A 21353-nucleotide genomic window follows, 5' to 3' on the forward strand; every position below is an offset into this window, starting at 1 on the left:
ACGTATATAGTGCTTTAAATCACTCTTTTGTTGCTGAGAGTAGAGTGGGAAGTCGGTAGACGGGTAGGATAATAATTTCATAAAATGTCAGTACTGGGAGAAAAAGTGAAATTCGATTGCCATGTGTCATTTCCAAACTCTGAGATTTTAAGCTATAACGTGATACGCAATTCGTTTGAATTTTATTTTTTCTTCTGTCTTTTTTGAAGGACCACAAGGACAGACCACAGGTGGTCCGCGGACCATAGTTTGAGAAATGCTGGTGTAAGCCATAGTTTCTAACTACATGCAAAATCTGTCCCTACCACATGTCTTAAAATCTTCCTATTTAAGATAGTTTTGATTTATTGCTTTATGTCCATGACTTGAAAAGAGAACAGTCGATCGTATATTTGTACGACGGAGGTTTAGGCAAGAAATGTGCGAAGGAAATTGCATAATGTTTTGAGATGTCATCAGTGGTTGAAAGAAAAGAGTAATAGAGATGCACTTGTCCTCTGTGGATGTATTCATCAAAATAACAACCACACAATCATACGTATGTGTATAGCTTTATTACGACCAGGGATACTGAAGATACACAGAAATTCAAATAGAAAGGTCACTCATTTTTACCGTATAATCGTGTCTTTGGAATTTCCAAGAGAAAAATAATTCATACACTAGATCAGTGGTCGTCAGCACTCGCTGAAATGTGCATTGGGTACGCGGTGCCGTCCAGTGTGCACCGTCGTGCAGCAGGAAGAGATAGAGATCATACTCGCTAGCAGGTACGCACCATAGTGCACTGCGTTTTCCGCGGGTAACGGACTCTAGCCCCAGCGTGCTCTGTGCTGACGACCCCTGCACTAGATCACTATTTGTAGGGCCTATCCCGTATTTATACATCGAATCCATAGCCAATAGTAAGAAAAGGTTAAAGTGAAGTTTATTGATGGTATTAGACTTCCATGCTGGCTATTTCTGATAGCAAGAGTGTCTCGAAATAAAACGTATGTGTCACTCTAAAATATTTAAAGGAGTTCCGGTTTTTTTTCAAGTGCAGAAGTAGTAGGACTTCTTTTCATTGATTTCGTAGTAATGCACTTTTTGATCTTAGAAAGAAGTGTAGAAATCTATCTTCCTAGACTATTAAATAACATTCCCTCAGCTTGCCGGAATGGTAAAATCCTTATTGTAAGAAAGAAAATAAAACAATAGAAAAATGTTCTCAAGTAGACGATATATCATCTGGACTGATACTCTTCTGAGAAATTACTTATTCCTCGGCCTGTGGTGGAATCTGATGACTGAAGCTTAGATATAAGAACAGATTTTTATGTTAATAAAAAAGATATAGATGAATATAATAGAGCACGAGAGTTTAAATTCATTGACTAACAGTTGAAATGGAAGAAGTAAAACGTTAAAATACGAGTATTACTTAAATCAGTTTGAAAAAATTGAATACAATATAGTTTTATATTAGAAGGATATAGATGTCCTTATATTTACAAGAAAAACTTACAGGGAAATACTTGTAACTGAAAAGAAAATATAACGTTCTTTGTTTCTCATGAAAAGCAGGAATAACTAGCTTGCTTATAATCCCGTCTCTCTAATTACCGGCAGCCAATCACGTTGCAGGTCAGCTACATTTAAACGTGTGCGTCTTGTGATTCGTTTATGAAGATATTAAGCATTTTCTAAGGCTGGATAAATACTTAATATAATCGCCCGCCATTTTGGCTCTTTCGTTGGCGTTCGCAGAAAGAACACGAGGACATTATTTGCCGCTCAATTATTTGCTGAATTATAGTGTGTTTGATTTATTATCATAGGAGCTACGACATGATAATTTTAACGGTGTGGCAAATAGATCCCTCGTCTGGTTGCTGAGCCAAAAATGGCCAACGATACTACCTACCTAGACTTTATAGAGCATTGACTTCCTAAGACGTAAGCAAAGAGGAGGAGTCACGCCGGGAATAACAGCGTCGCGACTATAGTTTCAACAATCGCACAGAGTTGCCATGTTTTGGCGCCTTACATGACGAAGGGTCATTTTGAATGACTTTTTCATGCTCTCTACAAAAATAAAATCCGTTGTCGCCAAAAACCCACTATATAATTCCTTAAGTGCCTTATATTTAAATTTCGCGCGTAATCTTATGCTGCATTCGATAAAATCTGTCGTAAAGTGATTTAACACGATCGACTGTGAAACAATCGCTACTTCTCGAGTTGTCTAGGAGTACACGTAAGCATTACAGTCATATAATTATAATTTTGAAGTGAAATTTATATGTGTAAACGTTATCAGGTAATTTAAAATCGGTCTAATGATGGCGACTGCATCACGACCCTAACTTGGGTTAGAAGAGAATGGCCTGCTAGAACAACAATGAATCCTGGGAATAAAAAAATCATTAGAGAATACATGGTGAAACGAGAGATCATCTTGCAGCCCCTTCACATTAAACTGGGAATAATGAAACATTTTGTGAAAACATTGCATAAAGAAGGTGATTGTTTTAATTACGTAAGTTCTAAATTTTCTTTTCTCTCTGGGGCTAAACTTAAAGAAGGGATATTTGTGGGAGCGAACATAAGAAGTTTGATGAAAGATCAATACTTTGAAAATTTAATGACCCATGAAGAACGACTGGCTTGGACAGGATTTAAGAATGTGGTTGACAATTTCTTCGGGAATAGGAAACACCAATATTAAAAAAATTGTACAAAATATGTTGGTAGCTATGAAAAATTTAGGATGCAATATGAGCATTAAAATTAGTTTCCTTCTTAGCCATCATCCTCTGATTGAGGTTATGCTGATATGTACATCTATTATCAGGCAGCATGACGATATATATCAGAGGAAGAACAATTGTTTGTGTGCATCTGAAGTCTGACTAGTGTAATATGTAGCTAGTCGGCGATGTATGTAATGGAGGGGGAAAGGAACTGGCCACCCTACCCCATTCTCTCCTGGCCTAATTGCCTCATAAGTGGTGCCTTCTTGGTATCACTTGTGAGGTTCAGACCGGTCTTCGGACAATTGACTAAACAACAATAACAGGGCCATCTTGACTTCTTTCCTGATTGCCTTGGAGATTACAGCGAAGAACACGGAGAAAGACTTCATCAAGACATGAAAAAAACGTTATCAAGGTAGGTGAGATGAAGTGATGGCTAAGAAGAGCTTTTTTTAAAAGTGAACAAGTCCAAAAATTATGAAATTGTGTTATAATATCGATTATGGCAGATCTATCTGATATTTAACTAGATTTAAATTTATTTTTCGAAGAAAGTGAATATATCCTATTGAAACAGCATTGTGAATATTGATTTTTGCATCAAAGCTGAACATATCCATCCAGTTTACTTCTTCCAGGCATTTTTTCTAAAAACTGAACATCTCCAGTAATTGTTTAGTACACTTTTTAAGCAAAATAGCACATGTCCAACTTAGTTCTAACAGTTGTTTAAATTTCCCGCTATTTGCAACTGTTGCCAATGAGTGTGCAAGGTCATTTTAGAGCACTTGAACCTCCCAACAATGGGCTAAAAATTTCTAATTATCTCAGCAGTCTGCGGCACAGCGTTTCTGCGAATTCCAGTTAGCTTGCACTGCATTGTGAAGTGTTGCTGTTATCGGAACTATTATAATGGATGTTTCTGTCGGAGAAACGAGCAGAAGATCAAGGAAAAAAGGGAAGATCAAAATCTTTTATAGCACAGAAGAGAAAAAATGAGAAGTACGGCAATCCTGATCCTCAACTAATTCAGTTAAAAGAAAAACCGAAATCATACTCGCACAAGAGAATGTAAAAGAATGTAAATATAAGGTGTTCAATGTGTAAAATAATTAATAAATACGAATTACTATTAATAATTAATAATAATTGTATGATATTCAAATTTTATTTTAGCAAAACTCGGTATATCCATATTTTTATAGCACAGCTGAACATGTCCGAATGTTAGCTAAGGCGAAATCAATTTTCCTTGTGAATATTAGGAGTACTATCTTCTTATACAGTAAGTATACAACACTAAATTACAAACTAAATTGTTAGCCACTACCTACTTCACTGGTAGGTATATTGTACATGATACGATATTTCAGTTATATTTATTTTAATGGCAATTAAATAATTTATATTATTTATAGGTAAAATTAGTTTTATTCAAAGACAGTCTCACAAATTTACAGGCTGGCATTTTAGACAAGGTCAAAACGATTTCAATAAAAGAAAAGAGCTTGGTAAATGAAATGTTAAATAATAATTACTTGTTAATTTTATCGTGCGAAAGATTTCCTAACTATATAGGCGATTCCTCAAAATTCTAGCCGAAACCAGTAGAGCTATAACTTCTATTTCACAGACATTGAGTATTGATTATAATTTATAATTCATAAACATATGAATATGTTCCTGTTCCTGTTTGGATCGGTATGCATGCACGTATATTAACTAAATACTCCCTTTCATTTTAAGTCATAATTAATTTAGGGGAGAGTCGGGTAGTATCGGACATCGGGTAGTATCGGACAGTGCGTTTCTTTCATCTACCACCATATGGTAGTACCTGAATGACATGGTTACGTTTCTCTATGCGACATCACAGAAACGTAACCATGTCAATCAGGTACTATCATCGTGTAGTAGATGAAAGAAACTCACTGTCCGATATTACCCGATGTCCGATACTACCCGACTCTCCCCTACGTAAATATATTTTTTAGTTAGCTATTTAACGACACTGTATAAACTACTGAGTTATTTAGCGTATATGGGATTGGTGATAACGAGATGGTATTTGGCGAGATGAGGCCGAGGATTCGCCACAGATTACCTGATTTTCACGGTTGGGTAAAAGCTCGGGAAAAATTCTATCAGGTAATCGGCCTAATCGGGAATAAAATCTGTGCCCGAGTGCAACTTTGGAATGGATAGGCAAGCGCCTTAGCCGACTGAGCTACGCCGGTGGCTATGTAAATATTGTCTTGTTTGTATTAATAACATCTAAGTATAACTGTAACTTAATATTAAAGAAAGAACGGGCGTTCATAACGACAAACACAAACACTGATAAAATACCGTATTATCGCCACGGCTTCATGCTTAACATGCCGGCATCATAAAATAACATGCGGTGTGTTTTTAAAACATAATTTTGCCGACCGATTGTTGCTCTGTAGGTTTCACTCTAAGCGTCACGTTGTCACGTCTACTTTTTCGATAAGAATAAGCACTAGTTTGTTATATAATAAACATACAATATATATATATATATATATATATATATATATATATATATATATATAGTATGTTTATTATCTAACCCATGAACACTGTTTTAATTGACCTTACATGTGTGAGTTAAATGAGGCTGCTCAAAGACCTGTTAAGCATGAGACCGCGGTGATAATATCTGATATCGGTACTATCGCCGCGCTCTCATGGTTAAAATTCGACAAGTTTGAGGGGCCTCGTGCATAACATTCGGCAGGTCTTTGAAATTTAATTGCATTATTGTTTTCAATTTTTTATGTCGCCGCTCCAATCACTCGCCTCAATTTCAATATTGCAACCAATAAGCTGCTTCCATTATTAAATGACACCTACTTGTCTAATCCACGTGAACTAAAACCGAGGTTGCAATGTCTTGTGCTGAGGACGAACATTAAGGTATGTGATTAAAAATTATTATTAAAGAGTTATTATTAAGAGTTAAGAATGTCAACGTACTCGTATATGAAATAATAATAATAATAATAATAATAATAATAATAATAATAATAATAATAATGATAATGATAATGATAATAATAGTCATTTAACAATGTAACAAACTAGTGCTTATTCTTATCGAGGAAGTAGATGTGACAACGTGACGCTTAGAGTGAAACCTACAGAGCAGCAATCGGTCGGCAAAATTATGTTTTTAAAGCACACCGCATGTTATTGTATGATGCCGACATGTTAAGCATGAGGCCGCGGCGATAATGGCTGCTGTGTTGTAACTAGAGTACGTAGAACTTAACGTAAAGCATAAGCAGTAAGTACCACCCACTTGCAGTTTAACGGACTCTACCGCTCAAAATGTACCGATATACCGCGAGAAGCGTACCGTTTTTACCAATCCCAATTACCCTCTGTTAAGTTTGCCTACATTTATTTTTTCTTCCGAATACACTACAGGCTAATGGCTTAGACCTATTGGGCCTGTAAGTGGGATTGGTAACAGCAAAATTGGTACTTAAATGAAATGAACCAAAGGATTCTTCATGGAATTATCTGAAATTAGCTTTACCGTTAGGAAAAATCACGATAAAATCCCAATCAGGCAATAGCTCCAAGCAGGACTCCAACCCACATCCGAGTTCTCGAGTCCAAATCGCTAATGTTACAGTAATTCGAGTATAGTCGTTCTGATTGAAATTTCTCTAAATCTCCTGTCAATATTAAAACTGCATTTCAGATATAAGTATTACATCTCTGGCTTCCGTTTAGCGTTTGACTGATTCATGACATAAAAGCATATTACTTGTACTCACCTGTATTATGAAAGAAACGAAGTATCCTCCTCCTGACATGGCGTTCCAGGGGTACCACGATCTCACCATGAGACGCGGCAACTCCTCGATAATCGTCTCATTAGCATTCTCGGGGTCAGCAATCTCATGGACACTATCTCCTACGAACGTGATGCCAGTCCAAGCAAATCCGCTCAACACAGTGACGGCAACCACGTACATAACCAATCGTCTCATGCTTCCCACAGCCGTGGCGTGATGTCTGGCATGGTTCTCAGCAAACAGAGGATGGCTGTTCGCGTTGTTCCATGTGGCCAGCGTCCTGTAGAACTTGTTTCTTCGGATCGCGAAGTAAAAGAACTTGGTAATGGAATGAACGAAGAATAGCACGGTGATTGTATTGGCTGTGAGATCGTTTACATCTTCCGCTTGGTGCATCAGGTTCAGAAAGAGCAGCAGGAACTGTATCACCATGAGACCGGAGACGGTTCCCGAGTAACCCGCCCTGATTGAAGTCCATCCGAAGCTCATGTCCTCGTGGTAGTCCAGTAGAAAGAATCCGGTCATCTGCATTATCCGAATCAACGGCCACAGGTCCGCGACCAGGCCGTGGAGCCGTGCCTTGTACATCTGCAAGAATAAGAGATACTTTGAATATTACTTCGTTCTCTGCAAAAATTCCGAGATACCTATGTGTGTGAATGTAGACAATACTGAGTGAGAAAAAGAATTCAGAGCGTTGATGAGCTATGCTGCAAGCTTTTAAACTTAGAACTACGTCTGGGGCTGCATACTAATCTGAATCACAGAAATATCTGAATAGCATTTCATGCCAAAGTAGGGTGACCAGACGTCCTCTTTTGTCCGGACATGTCCTCCATTTCAGAGCTTTGTCCGGGGTCCGGGCGAAATTTAAAAAAATCAAGAAATGTCCTTCGTTTCGTAACTTGTGTGCCTGATATTTTGAAATTATCTGATTTGACGCCTTTTCAAATAATTTCAAGTAATAAGCATTGACGGAATATACTTTTTGTCAAAGATCATAACTCCCTCTACTCCTCCTTGTTATGGTCGTTGCTCAGAAGTAGCTAGTAAATCGAGGTGCGAATGTAAATCTAAATAGATATTTTCTCTTCTCTTTAATAATTTTATTATAGTTCCCATGACTTTCATATGTAGGTAAGTGTAAAATCATTATTATTAAGTTTTTTCATAATTATTTTGTAATAAAGTAGATATTAACACACTTTTAATATGATATAAGCCTAAATCTGTACTATAAATATTTTGTACTGTAATAACATAGATATTGACGTAATTTAAAATATAATATAGTCCTAAGCCTAAATCTAAGTGTATATTTGTTGTCCTCTTTTTTCGAGCAATGTCCTCGTTTTTTTAAGCTTTGTGTCCTCTTTTTTTATCGAAGTGAATCTGGTCACCCTATACCAAAGTCACATGTATTTACAGTAGCTCTCTTTCCACAACACGCTGTAGCGAATTTCCACTCTCTCATGCTGCCTTCAATTATAGTGAGGCAACAGACTAAACACAGCATTTTCTTTCTTGCACTACGCATGATGTCTAACTTTCACACCCACTAACTGATAACACCAGGCATGACAGAGAGCTAGACCATTCTAATTTTAAAATTAGGCTAAAATACGCTAACAAAGTGGAACAGTAAGAACAGTTCCGCTCAGTTGAAGAGATTGAAGCCAAATTACTTAATATCCAATACAGTATGACAAGTTTCTGGGCAATTTGAAACGTTTGTTGCTGAGCTATCATAGGTCCTGCATTCACGTTTTCGTTCGACTTTCGGCTTATGTGGTATTTTCTGAATCTTTGTGCCCACGGCCACCCCTCTTGGTGTATTTCACCGTTCGCAATGGTATTCTGCTCAGAATTTATTGGGCATGTTTGAAATGTTTACAACTCTCAAAAACTGGGTCTCGTAATACTTGTAATTTCACTCGAAGATAAATTATGGTTCTATCTAATGACAGAGTTACTTTTATGCTACAGAATGAGATACAGCGCCCGTACAAATCTCAAGTCACACCGGCGCAATCAGTCCTGATTCATATCGCGGCGCTGAGCCGAGATCACTAAAGACGACAATTTCCAGCGCGCCAGCCCTCGCCCCTCACGCATCTGATACAACCAGATTAGCCTACATATTGTACAGAAGTGACATCTGTTAGTATTAACCCTTTCTGAATCCATTTGAAATCACTAACATTTCTGTAATTTTTTACTCATGAGTTGCCTGATGATTCCATTTGGTATCCTCAGAAGTAGTTTCGCTCTTTACCGATAGAGTGCAGTACCAGCCATTTCCTTGGCCAGCTGTTATTAAGAAGAGGATTGCTTTGTTTCTTTTTGTTTCTCCATGGTGTCTCCAAAAACAAATTCAAGTCAGAAAGGGTTAAACTGTAAATACAGAGTGTTAAGAAAAAGTATCCAATATTTTAGGAGGTGATAGTATGCACCAGAACAAGAAAATAGTGTCTAATAAACAAGGGTCCTACAACATATACTTTCTGAGATCTGAACACTTGTTCATAGGAGGTGCTCAATGTGACGTCCATTAATGACAATGCCCTACAATACAGCAGACTACCGGATAATCATACCGTAGTTGACACCCCTGGCATGAAATAATGATAGGTCGCAAGGAATACTGAAAACGAAAGTCTGGTTGCGGATATGAGCGGGGTTCAGCAGAGATGACGTTGTGAATTTTCGTAATCAGCATGTGTAGGCTGATGAAAATCCCCATGCAGTTGAAGAAACAAGGCATCAGCACCGATTCTCAATCAACGTATGGGCAGTCGCTCTTGGTGATAAATTAAAGTGGCCATACGTGCTACCACAGATATTAACTGTGGATCATTATCAGGACTTCTTATTAACGTATAAAAAAAATTCAAAGAGTGCATGATTCCTTACGCCGAGGGGCAGAGGAATGCATTGCCATGAATGGACGTCACATTGAACACCTCCTATGAACAAGTGTTCAAATCTCAGAAAGTATGTGTTGTAGGACCAATGTTTATTACACATAATTTTCTTGTTTTGATGCATACTAGCACCTCCTAAAATATTGGATACTTTTTTTAACACCCTGTATATTATTAACATAGCGGTTATACTTTCCGTACGACTAAGCGTTTCAAATTTTGAACTTTTTGGAACATCCAAAACTCCGTACGTACCTGCTTATCCCCACTCGAGGAAAAACGTAGTTCTACGTCAAAATCATAGTATTTGAGAATACGAGTAGTGTGAAATATGAACGGACTACCTAGAATCCGTGGCAGAAATGTATGTAGAAATTAATTAATGCTTCAATATTACATTGCCACAATCTAATACCCTTGACACAAATAAAAAATACATATTTTTTACTTTGTTATTTAACGACGCTGTGTCAACTACTAGGTTATTTAGCGTCGATGGGACTGGTGATAGTGAGACGATATTTGGCGAGATGAGGCCGAGGATTCGCCATAGATTACCTAGTATTTACCTTACGGTTGGGGGAAACCTCGAAAAAAACCGAAGCAGGTAATCAGCCCAATCGGGAATCGAATCCGCGCCCGTATCGGCAGGCAAGAGCTTTAGCCGACTGAACTACGTCGGTGGCTATAAATAATATATAAGGGAATCTGTAAATGAGGAGCTTGTATCAAATTTGGACAACTCCACTTTTGCTTTTCTTTACAGGAGAGGCGAAAAACTAGATCCTTGGAAACCAATGTCACCGTTATACGTACATTTCTTTAACATTCTCATGGGTCATATAAATATTTTTTCAGTCTCAAAATGTGATTAAAATTAATATTCAGGTCGAAATTTGAGTTTAAAAAGTGGAGTTGTCCATCTCTGAAACTAAGTCATGGAGTTCTCTGTTTTTCAAACCAAATGAAGCCATATTTAAAGTGGAGTTGTCTGTTTTTGAATCAAAACGAAGCCATATTTAAAGTGAAATTGTCTACTTTTGAATGTAAGCCTCTTCTAATTCGGTTTCAAAGCAAATTTACGTAAAACAGTACTTATTCATCCACAAACCGATTATAAAACAATCAGCCATGTTGGATTCGCGATGCGTGATGGGAAAAGATGGTACGAATGTGGGCTTCTCATTGGCTACTAAAGGAATTGTGTTAATTTGAAACCAAGCCAAAGTGGAGTTGTCTAAATTTTTATTCTAAAGCGCAGAATTAAGTGCTATTTTCGCTCTGTTCTGTCCGTTTTTTAGCCTAAACAGTTCCAGCATCGCATTCAGCACACAAAATTCTATGAGAAACGATCAATATCTCGAAATCGCAAATAATGGAGTTGTCTAACTTTGATACTATGCTCCTCAAATATTTAGGTCTAGAATCTATAACACAAATGTTTGAAGTTGTAGTGAAATCTACATTACCCTACCGATACTCAATACCGAAGGCAGACTATAGGGATTTTACTGTCTGTAAATATCTGAGCATATTTAAGCATTGTAATATCAAGTTCTGAAGTTGGTGGCAAATTTATGTAGGAAATAGATATGTTTAAGTATTATTTAATCAATTCACTGATAATAACATTCGATTTTCTCCATTTAACGTTAACGTCACTTAACTTATGTGAAGTTCTCAATTAATACAATGCCCGAAACAATAAAATATATAAATATCGGAGACAAATATAGTAGGGAAATTAGAATTGTTGTATATTACCCTAGCAATAACATATTTCCCGTAGCAATAAACTATGTAGAAATCTGAGAATGTTTAAAAATGTTGTCAGAAATGTATCCTATAGCAATATGAGTACTATGGAATCTAAATTCTGGGAGTGACAGCCTATAGAATACCAAAGCCGACTAGCCGATTGCTGGTCTTACGTCCACATGCATCAGCAGAGAAGAACGATCATCCAACCAGTACGGAGGTATCATGTGGTTAGCACGATAGTTCCTACAGTCGTAATAGCTAGTTCATGGAACTGGATTTCGCTATATAAGAATCTGTAAATGCCATAGCTCCCCAAATTCATTACGATGTTGGGTGGAAGGGCCTCATACACTGACCGAAATTTCATGATAAAATGTCTTCGCCCATTAGGACTCGACCCAGCTCTCATTCTGTAACGCGAGTTCAGGCATTACGCCTTAATCCACGACGCTATGTCGCTAGACGAAAATGGCTATAGCCCTAATCAATCCGTACATATATTTATATAAAATTGTAATATTTTTCTTCGATATTTCTCTAACAGTACTCTAATGTCCGTGACAGGCATATATGTAAAAATCGGATAATATTTAAATATTACTCCACCAACTATTTAATGCTCGTGATATCAATACATAAAGGAGTACCGGAATATACGAATAAGTATTACGCTATCGAAAATCTAGTTTTCAGAAAGATAATGTCTGAAAGAAGAAAATAAAGCTATACCGGGTGTATCTCTTGTCCCTAGACGTCTGGTTGTAGGCCAACACTTCATTTTTATGGGATGACAACGGAATTTAGGTAAAAGGAGTGATTCCATTCAAGCATTAATAGTAATAAACTGCGTAGTCACGGAGACTAAAGCTCTTGGTTCCTAAACGAACAGGCGGATTTCTTTATAATGCCAGGCTGATGGATACAATAAAGAATGGCAATTACTGGACGTAATGTGAAGTGCGTAACATGTACCCAGTGTCAATTAACTGTATCTTAAAACACGTCCTCACATAGGCTATGTAATTTTGTTTTTGATAGAAGTTCTAATAGCCATTGCAGAGGAGAGGGGAAGAAATATACACACATGAAAATTGTCTAAGAAACAGATGATTTTATTAATAAAATTCTTTCCAAATCCAAATAAGTACTAAGCATTGTGGACGCCATAGCAACCAATGTTTTGTTTTATTTACATTATTACATTGTAATTACTTATTTTAGCAAATACCTTACTATAATAATACCGGACAGCTGTATACTAGCAGCATTGGCGTGAGTGCGAAATATCGCGGACTTGACATCTAGCGGAGAGGGATGGAATTACGTCCACATACAAATATTAACATAGCGAGATTCGGATTACTGTTTAAAACGTGAGTTACTAATGTGGAATTATATATGACACACTTAAGAAATGTTGAATAATATTTAATGTAAAATTATTATCTTATATCAAAGCTGCATATTATGAGAAATACTGCATACTTCATATTACTTTCCGTAATTAATTGTTACATATTTTTTCTTTGGTTTACCGAGACAAAATCAATCTGATATTAGGAATGAATTTACAGTAATGTTTTATATACGCATTGCTGACAACTGCAAAGATAAAAATGATAGTAATCTGATGCTTGTAATAATTAGTAAAGGCATGTGGACAACAATAAAACTTAATTTGATAAAACCATAAAATCCAATACATTTTAACTTCTATTTATTTATTAGGTCTAAATAAAAAAACTAATTTTTATATTTCTATCAACACAAAGACGAAGGAATTAGGCCTACTAAAGAATGTTGTTGACTTACGTTTTATGAACTGTCGGAAATCGAAAGTACGATTTGGAGCAATTTGTAATGCTGCAATTGTCACAATTATAAACAGCACATATACACCCTGACATTTTAACACTAGTACTATTTCATAAAACTATTAACAAATTAACTACCCCAGCAACAATATACATTGCAGTTGATTACAGCTTGTTTCCCGGCAGGTAGTTAGCAGCACCATCTTCGTTCGCACGTAAAACTGCTAGCTGTCCAGTATTATTATAGTAAGGTATTTGATTTTAGTGCATCAGATTGATTAGTTCATATGTAACGAAGAATTTGGGTAACGTCAACAGTGTAAACATTAAAAAATATAAGAAAAAAATGCTCAACGTTGTCATTTAAGCCGCGATGACATGTTTAGAGGAATTGTTGTAATTGAAAATGGTGGAACACAAGCTGACACGATATCTTGAATTTGGTAGTCCAGAAGAACAACATCCAGGTAAACCGAGAGTTACAACTGCCGCACAAGACAGATTTCAGTGCCTAAGAGCCTTGAGAAAAAGGACTTCAACTGCAAGCATGTTAAGAAGTGTTTTGCAGAATGTTGGGAATGTGGTTGTACCAACCCATACCTATAGGAACAGATTGCACGAGATAGATCTTAATGCCCGTCTCCAATTGAGGTGTCCAGCTATTCGACATGGAAATCGAGAACCTTGTGTTTTTGTGTTTTGTGGTGTCAGCAACATGAAGATTGGACAGATGATCAATGGGATCAAGTACTCTTTACTGATAAATCACGCTTGGTCTACACCTAGATTCCAGAAGAATACGATGGAGACAACCAGGTCAAGCAGAAAGACTAAGATATGTACAGGGGGTTCTATCATGATATTCGGAGGAATAATGGCACACAGGAAGACTGACCTCATTTTAGTTGAAGGAACACTAGGAGCAAATCGTTACATTCAAGAGATACTGCAGCCTGTAGTCTTTCCCATCGCTGAAGAAATTGGTCCTGAATTTCTTCTAATGCACGGCAATGCCACTGCATATGTTGCCAGAACAACAACACAATAGCTGAGAAGACACAATATTCAAATTAAAGGGTGGCCTGCTCAGTCCCCGGATCTTAATCCAATTGAGAATTTGTGAGATAATCTTCAAAAAAGAGTTCTAGAGGACATTGAAAACATTGAGACTCTCGATCACCTGGTCGCACGTCTCCAAATCCACTGGCAGAACATTGGTCAAGATGAAATCTTTCATCTCATAACTTCAATGCCAAGAAGGTGTTGAGCAGTATTAAATGCAAGAAGTGGTGCTCGTTATTAATGACAAAAGTATTGTGTGAAGTTGAGAAAAACAGCAGTAAAGATTTCGAAACACTGAAATTTTAAAACTTTAATCTTTTCATTCTGAGAACAGCTTATGCGTGTTTTTTTAACATTAATACACACTTTCATACAGCGAAGAATGTTTTTCTATACATAAATAATACATAATAATACTAGCATGTCATGTAATATGTTTCTTCATTGAGAATTAAATGAAAAATACCGTGTTGCTTAGACAATTTTGATGTGTGTATTTTAGTTCTTTTAATTTGTGACTGGATACTTTTGTATTGCATTTTATTATTCTATGTATTACTTGTTGTTTGCTGTCTGTTTGTAAATTAAAATTATTATGGATATTTTACAGGAGGTAATAGTGTTTTGTTTTAATTTGCTCTTATGTGAAAAATGTCTCCTTCTACAGCAATTCCTACTCTAATAATTGGAATTAATCTTGCTCTTATTCTCATTAAGATTTTAATTTGTATCTGGGTACTATTCGTAATACTTGTTTCTGGTAATTCACACTCCAAACAAATCAAGTACAGAAAATGTGTCAATATGTATACTACAGAGCTGCCTTCACTCTATGATGCGCGCTGATTCAACGAGCACAGAATCTTACTTACGGTATCACATATGAATATGCGCTGCTATGTAACTTCAAAACGGCTAAGAGCAAGATAATAATGACGCTTTGAAACATCGAGTGACTGAAACATATTCCGAATAAATGAAAGTCATGTCCTTAATTTTGGTGGGTGATTCTCTTAGAAAAGAGTAGCAAAAAGATCAAATACTATTTTCTGAGTTTTGCATAGTTTTCCAGAAAAAAAGTGCCATCGTCCAACGTTGTAATCAGTGGTCGAATGCACAGTAGTATGTTATTTTCAGGTGAACAACCCCTTCATTGGACGTCTTTTGAATAGGGGCGTGGGAAGACATTGCTATGTATATTGTTTTTAAACGCCGTAAGAAAAAATACAGATAGCCTAATACAGCTGATGGTGTACTGTTTAATTTTTCTATTAAACGTGTACAGGGAAGCTACAAGCGGTATTTTGCTTCATAGTTGTCTCCCACTTCAATTTTTAAAGTAGTTAATTGGTAAACGCACATAACGGAAAGTAAATTTCCACTGACATCTTTAAACGCAATTATTTCTTTACATTTCTTGTTCTCTCCTTTATCATTGAAACGCACACGCGATCTGTAGTAGCCTATATATCTGTTGACTCCAGGCAATAACCGTAAAATTTAATTCCTCTGGGAAAGGAAAATTTGAATTTGTTCGGATCAAATTCTGTAAATTTAAGGGACAAAACTGAAATTCGTTCACTCATTCATTATTATCAGAATTCACTGCTCTCTTAAATTGACCGAGGATATTGGGAATTTAGTTAATAATTTTCATAAAATACTTTTATATTTTCTTTCATTTTTTACATTATTATTTTCATTTTTGGTAATTTCTATCTTGCATATAAACATTTGCTGAATTTTCAACTATATTAAAATATTTTGAGAATATTTTGGGGGATAATATTTCAATTATGTACACGTAAGGTTTGAATTCATTTCACATATTTGCGGTAATTTACCAGTTTTCTTTCATTAAAATTGCTAAAATAATTTAACTTTTAATTTCACTTTTCACCCCCTTCCCTTCCTAATATTTTTCGAGTTCCTTCAGTTAAGAAAATCATTTGTGAGTGTGACAAACTGTTCACTATTTTAGAGTTCCCATAGCTATTCAATCAAACCCGATATTCCTACAAAGTGAGCGAAAAATTTTGCCAAAATTTTACATTATTTTCTTTCTTCTTCTTCTTAGTATTATTATTTTTGTCTTTTGTCATGCAAGACATGCAAGAAATTAAATGATGTATAAAATATACCTCACGGTTATTGTACTAATTTACTTTATAGTTATTGCTATAAGTTGGAAGTTTATTCTCCAGCAGTTTCAAATAAACCATACACCACCATTAAATGAGGGACAAAATCGTCACTCTTTACCGAACTTATTGTTAAACATTTAGAATACTCACTTCTTTTATAATTATACGCACTATACAAAATAAACTCTTCCACTTTTTAATTTTCCATACGGTAAATATTATCAGAATTTTCTTAAAAATAAAATATAAAACCCGAGCAAGCATTCACAGTTCCAGATTCTGTACGGTCGTAAACACATCTCAAGACTAAAGTTCTTGCCGAAATTCAGTTTCACATTTTAAAATATTACATAACAAGTGATTCGATCTATATAATTGTTTTATTAAATATTCACATATGAGAAGAGAAAATAAAATCCGGTTTAAATTTAAAATGGCAGTTTCAAATTACATAATTTTTGTAAATAAATATACATATATAATGATGTTCTTAATATTAATAAGTATTTAACTGTAAATACTTCCAAGAGCCATCTGGTGAGCAATTCAGAAAAAGTAAATGGCGACAATACTTGCACGAAATAAAAAGAAACACGACACTTTTCTTTAAAAATATTAATAATTATGCAGCTATACTTATTCCTACGAATCTTATAAAGAAACCACATGATTTATCCACAAAAGCCTAATCACTAACCTTTATATTGTTGCAGAAACTTCCTTCTCTAACACTAAATCACTTCACAGATCTTACTCAGAAGTTATAAACAAAAAGAAATTAAAGAAACCAATTAACGCTGAGTAATTTTTGACAGTTAAACAAAAGACAATCATGAGCTTGATGCTTATCGCTACATGTCAGAAGGCTATGTCTACGAAGCTATGAGTCGTCACTTTAGGGGTGTTAGATGGATACGTGGACCAATGTCAAGCCGGTCACATGACCCGGCCTCTTGACCTATCGCAGGTCCGCCAGGTGTTTCTGTCCACACGGCATACATCTTCAACTCATCATTATAAAAGTTTCTTGGTGCAGGCGAACTACAGAGTATAGTCGTTTTACAAAAATATTGTCAATTTGTAACGATTTCTTACTATGCAAACATAAATGTTTTATTGCAGAACTGAATATCCCAAAACATGGAGTTAACGTGAAAATTGTTTGATTACATAATAGTATTATGTTCGCCCCCCATATTCATTCTGTTTTCAAATATGCTTCATAATAAATAAGTCTTGGGGAGCTAAAGTAAGTGCTTTATTGATTTGTAATTACATCATATTCAAGTCACTATTTCCCACTAAAACAAGTACTTGTAATCCAAGACTGCTAATTTACTTTGTATGATCATCTATCTTATTTAAACCAGTTGTTTTTATATTTAAGATGTATGAACATACATATGTTGGAATGAATTGACATTTCTACACTAGTCACCACAGACTTCCTCACATCTTCCAACGTAATGTTTGCGTCTCGATTAACATATATACTTCTTGAAATACATTAACGGGATAAGAAATTTATTGCCAATATCGTTATTGTTACAACCTGTACCTCTATGGATGTTGGATGTTTATCCATTATGAGTTTAATGTATTATATTTCGGACTCCATTTTTACTGGAATGAGTTTCTTTTCAGTACAGTTACATTTGTATGAATGTGTGTGTGCCAGGTTAATATTATTTAACCAATCATCACAAATATAAAAATACAGTACATCAGGACTGTCGTTGGGCAGTAACCTGAACACACGTTTCAGCGTCACATTGTTGACAAGTAACTCCATCTGTTAGCACAACCATAAAGCACCTAATAGATGCTACAGAGTTACCAACAACGAAAAAAAAAGTACAGTTACATGAAGAAAAATTGTGCAAAAGATGCATAATTTATCAGTAAAATAAAATTTTGTTATACCAAATTCAAAGGGATAGACGAAAAAGATTCATCATAGTCGAATGGAATTTCGTTAAACAGATATTGAGGTGAAAATGAGTTAGAATTAATGCATCAAGTTTCGAGAATTATAAATACTCACCTTCACTAGGCTATATTGAAGATTTATTGTTACTTTCAAATACATAGTAATACAGGAATGAAATTAAAATGAGTACAGCTTAATTGAAGACAAAACAAAAACTGATTATATTTATCTAAAACTAACATTATTTTAAAGAGGAAAAATGATTTTCTGATTAAAAATAAGATAACACTTCACAATTTTTTCGTCAAGAATGTATATTCATTCATTCATTCCCATTGCAGATTCTTTTTTTAAAAGAAGTAGCCAATACTTTTGTTTACCTTAGATTGATTGAAGTGTAATGTGCTTTACATTAGTAATACATTAAATCATATTTTGTTTGTACTATCGCTCTGTAAATAAAAAAGCGAGAAGAATAAAACTAAGAAAACTAGGATAGATTTTACATTTTGTTTTTGATATTTGGGGGGAGGTCATACAGTATGGAAATCATCACTGGTCTATTGTACTATTTCCACTGCTAGACCATTTCCAATCCACAGCAACTCTTGTGTATTGGACTGAGAGTAGGCACGCCCCATTATTTTCCGAACTAAACTCCTCTATGCCATCCCCAGCCGGAGAACGAAGACAACTATGAAATACTTTTGGTGTGGAAATCTTGACGAAATGGCGTTGTTGCCCAATATGAAGAAATGGGAGAACTCGTGAACAACCCCAACTGTGTACCTTGTCTGCCGCTAGGGTCACTATTAATTTCTCACATGAAAATTTCCAGGCCTAAGAGGGACTCAGACCCAGACTGCCTACGTGACAAGGTGAAGATTTGACCACTTAGCTACCGCAGGGATTGAAGGAGTTGACTACGGTGGAACTAGCAAACCCTCGCAGACACAACTTACGTGTGAGAGTTTCACAATTTGAGTGCTAGGTAAATGTAATCTCGAAAAGAAAAGCAAAGGAAATTCAGTGGTACATTATCCTGAAGGTAGAAGATGAATCCCTAGCTCTACGTCCATCAGAGTGAACCATTACGTCAACCCCGGCTAGGCGATTCTCGTCCGCACCAGTTGACTGTACTAAAGTTTGTTGTGCATCCAGATTCTATGCAGCCAAACCCTACATGTCTAGACGAGTCCTCCAGCACGTTACCAACCAATGATGGGAGTAATGTTATGAATATAATAACGGAATGGAAATCGGCGAAATTGTATTAATGACTAACACAAGGACACGGAGAAACCTCGAGGAAACCCCTCACTACTACACTGTCACAACAAAAGTAAAAGTGCAGAGTTGAGCACCGACCGCCCAGACGACAAGCTCATGCTCTAGAACAGCGGTGACCAAAGCGGGTGTCGTGATTACATCGTGTAATCTCAGACATTCAAACGGGTATGAGGAGTTTCCTGTACATTGCTGTGTGTTTCATTCACGTACTGAAGGCAAGTAGTGGCGGCATCATGTCCCTCTACAAACTCTGTCTCTACAAGCAGTAAGAAGTGGTTTCGTAAAGAATGAGAAGGAGAACTTTTTTGTTGTTCTGTCGGACAAAATGTAATATGTTTACTTTGCTCAACGGTTCAATTAGGAGTAATAAAGAAACATTAATTGCTACGCTGAATAATATATTACTATTATTACTGACTACTGAGTATGTGTTTCTATAATTCTTCTGTACGTGCATGAATATTGATAAGTTTAGATGTTCCCCGTAGAAGGATAAAATTACTAGGTTTTATCTCAAGATTAATCTTTTTAATCTTTAGGTGAGGGTAACTATTTATTAGTTATTCATTTACTAATAATATTGTAAAAAACTGATTCAATATTATGTGCCAACGAACTGTTAAATGCCAAAAATTGACATGGCTTAAAGCTAGTAACAGAAAGATGACATAAATAAATGTAAGGAAATCAGCTATCTAATGGGGTTTGAAATATCTCATGCTCTAAAGCCTTTTAATAGAACATAATTTCTCAAAAGAGTAATGATTAAAATAGCTTAAATAACTTGTCCAAAAAAAGTTTTTAATTTTGAAAAACTATGAATTTCTCGACCAAGTATGGAGAGAAGAATTTAGAAAATTCCTGATTATATTCAAGAGGAAGGTTAAAAAAAGAAGCAAGAAAAATCGTGTATTATTCATTGGCTCTTGATAACAGCAGTGACATTATTGATACAGCAAAGCTTGATATTTTTATCCGCGGGATTGATCAAGATGTTAGTACAGGAACCATCACTGGTTGTAGTTTTCATGCTAAGTACCTTTCCTCCGTCTCCTTAATTCATAGGCTGTCTGTCGCATGTAATCACTGCAGCTCGAGTTTTGGTCACCGCTGCACTAGAAGTTTAGACAATATCTTCAACCCTTTTGATGATGAGGCCACTGTTTTCCTCACATTGTTTAAGTGCGGTCCCCTCGCCTATAATGTGGAATAGGATACAATAGTTTGAAATTTGGTATTAACTGAAAAAACAACAATTTGTCTTTTTGTAATCAAATGTTTAAATTTTCACAGAAAAACTTTTTAAAATCATTATTGTTATTATTATTATTATTATTATTATTATTATTATTATTATTATTATTAGTGTTGTACTATTACTACTACTACTAAACTTATTATTTTGTCTGAGGTCCTCCATTATCTGCACTTCGGCCTTCCGATTGAGTACTGCTCTAGATCACGGAAATACCCTAGTGATATAGTCTTCTGGGACTGTTAGAATTTTTTATATAAAATTTATTATCCCTTGTAATACAATTCATTATTGTGAGTGTATAACTTTCTTAACGGCACTATTTCTGTAATCGCTAAACAGGATAATTCGACATATTGTATTCGTCTGACAGACATTTCCTTAAAGTCATGACCAAATGAACTTTATGAAAAAGCGTGGATGAAGATTCTGACAACTACAGACCGATTATTTAGTTCTGACAGCTCAGCAACGCAAAAGAGGAGAAGTAATAGGAGTAGTGGGGAGAGTTCCGGAGTCAGATAAGAGCGAGCGATCGGTAAAGGAATGCAGTACAACTTAACTGTACTGGAAACACAACGCTCTACCGCATGCGTGACATCCGA

At 35.8% G+C, this 21353-nt stretch overlaps 1 protein-coding gene across 3 annotated transcripts in view; it reads right to left on the reverse strand.

The window, feature by feature from the left end:
• Positions 1-21353, reverse strand: part of Orco (odorant receptor co-receptor) — a 93240-nt gene that overhangs the window by 69489 nt on the left and 2398 nt on the right. For 2 of the 3 annotated variants that reach the window (XM_069835281.1, XM_069835278.1), the window contains exons 1-2: positions 16971-17115; positions 6548-7156 (exon numbers count right to left, since the gene is read on the reverse strand). In XM_069835281.1, coding sequence (XP_069691382.1) covers positions 6548-7156 — 609 coding nt within the window. In that variant the 5' untranslated portion in view covers positions 16971-17115. Of the gene's footprint in view, positions 1-6547; positions 7157-16970; positions 17116-21353 lie in introns of those variants that run through there. The other variant, XM_069835279.1, reaches the window with a different exon arrangement.

The sequence above is a fragment of the Periplaneta americana genome, chromosome 9, assembly GCF_040183065.1.
Source record: "Periplaneta americana isolate PAMFEO1 chromosome 9, P.americana_PAMFEO1_priV1, whole genome shotgun sequence".
Lineage (NCBI taxonomy): Eukaryota > Metazoa > Arthropoda > Insecta > Blattodea > Blattidae > Periplaneta > Periplaneta americana.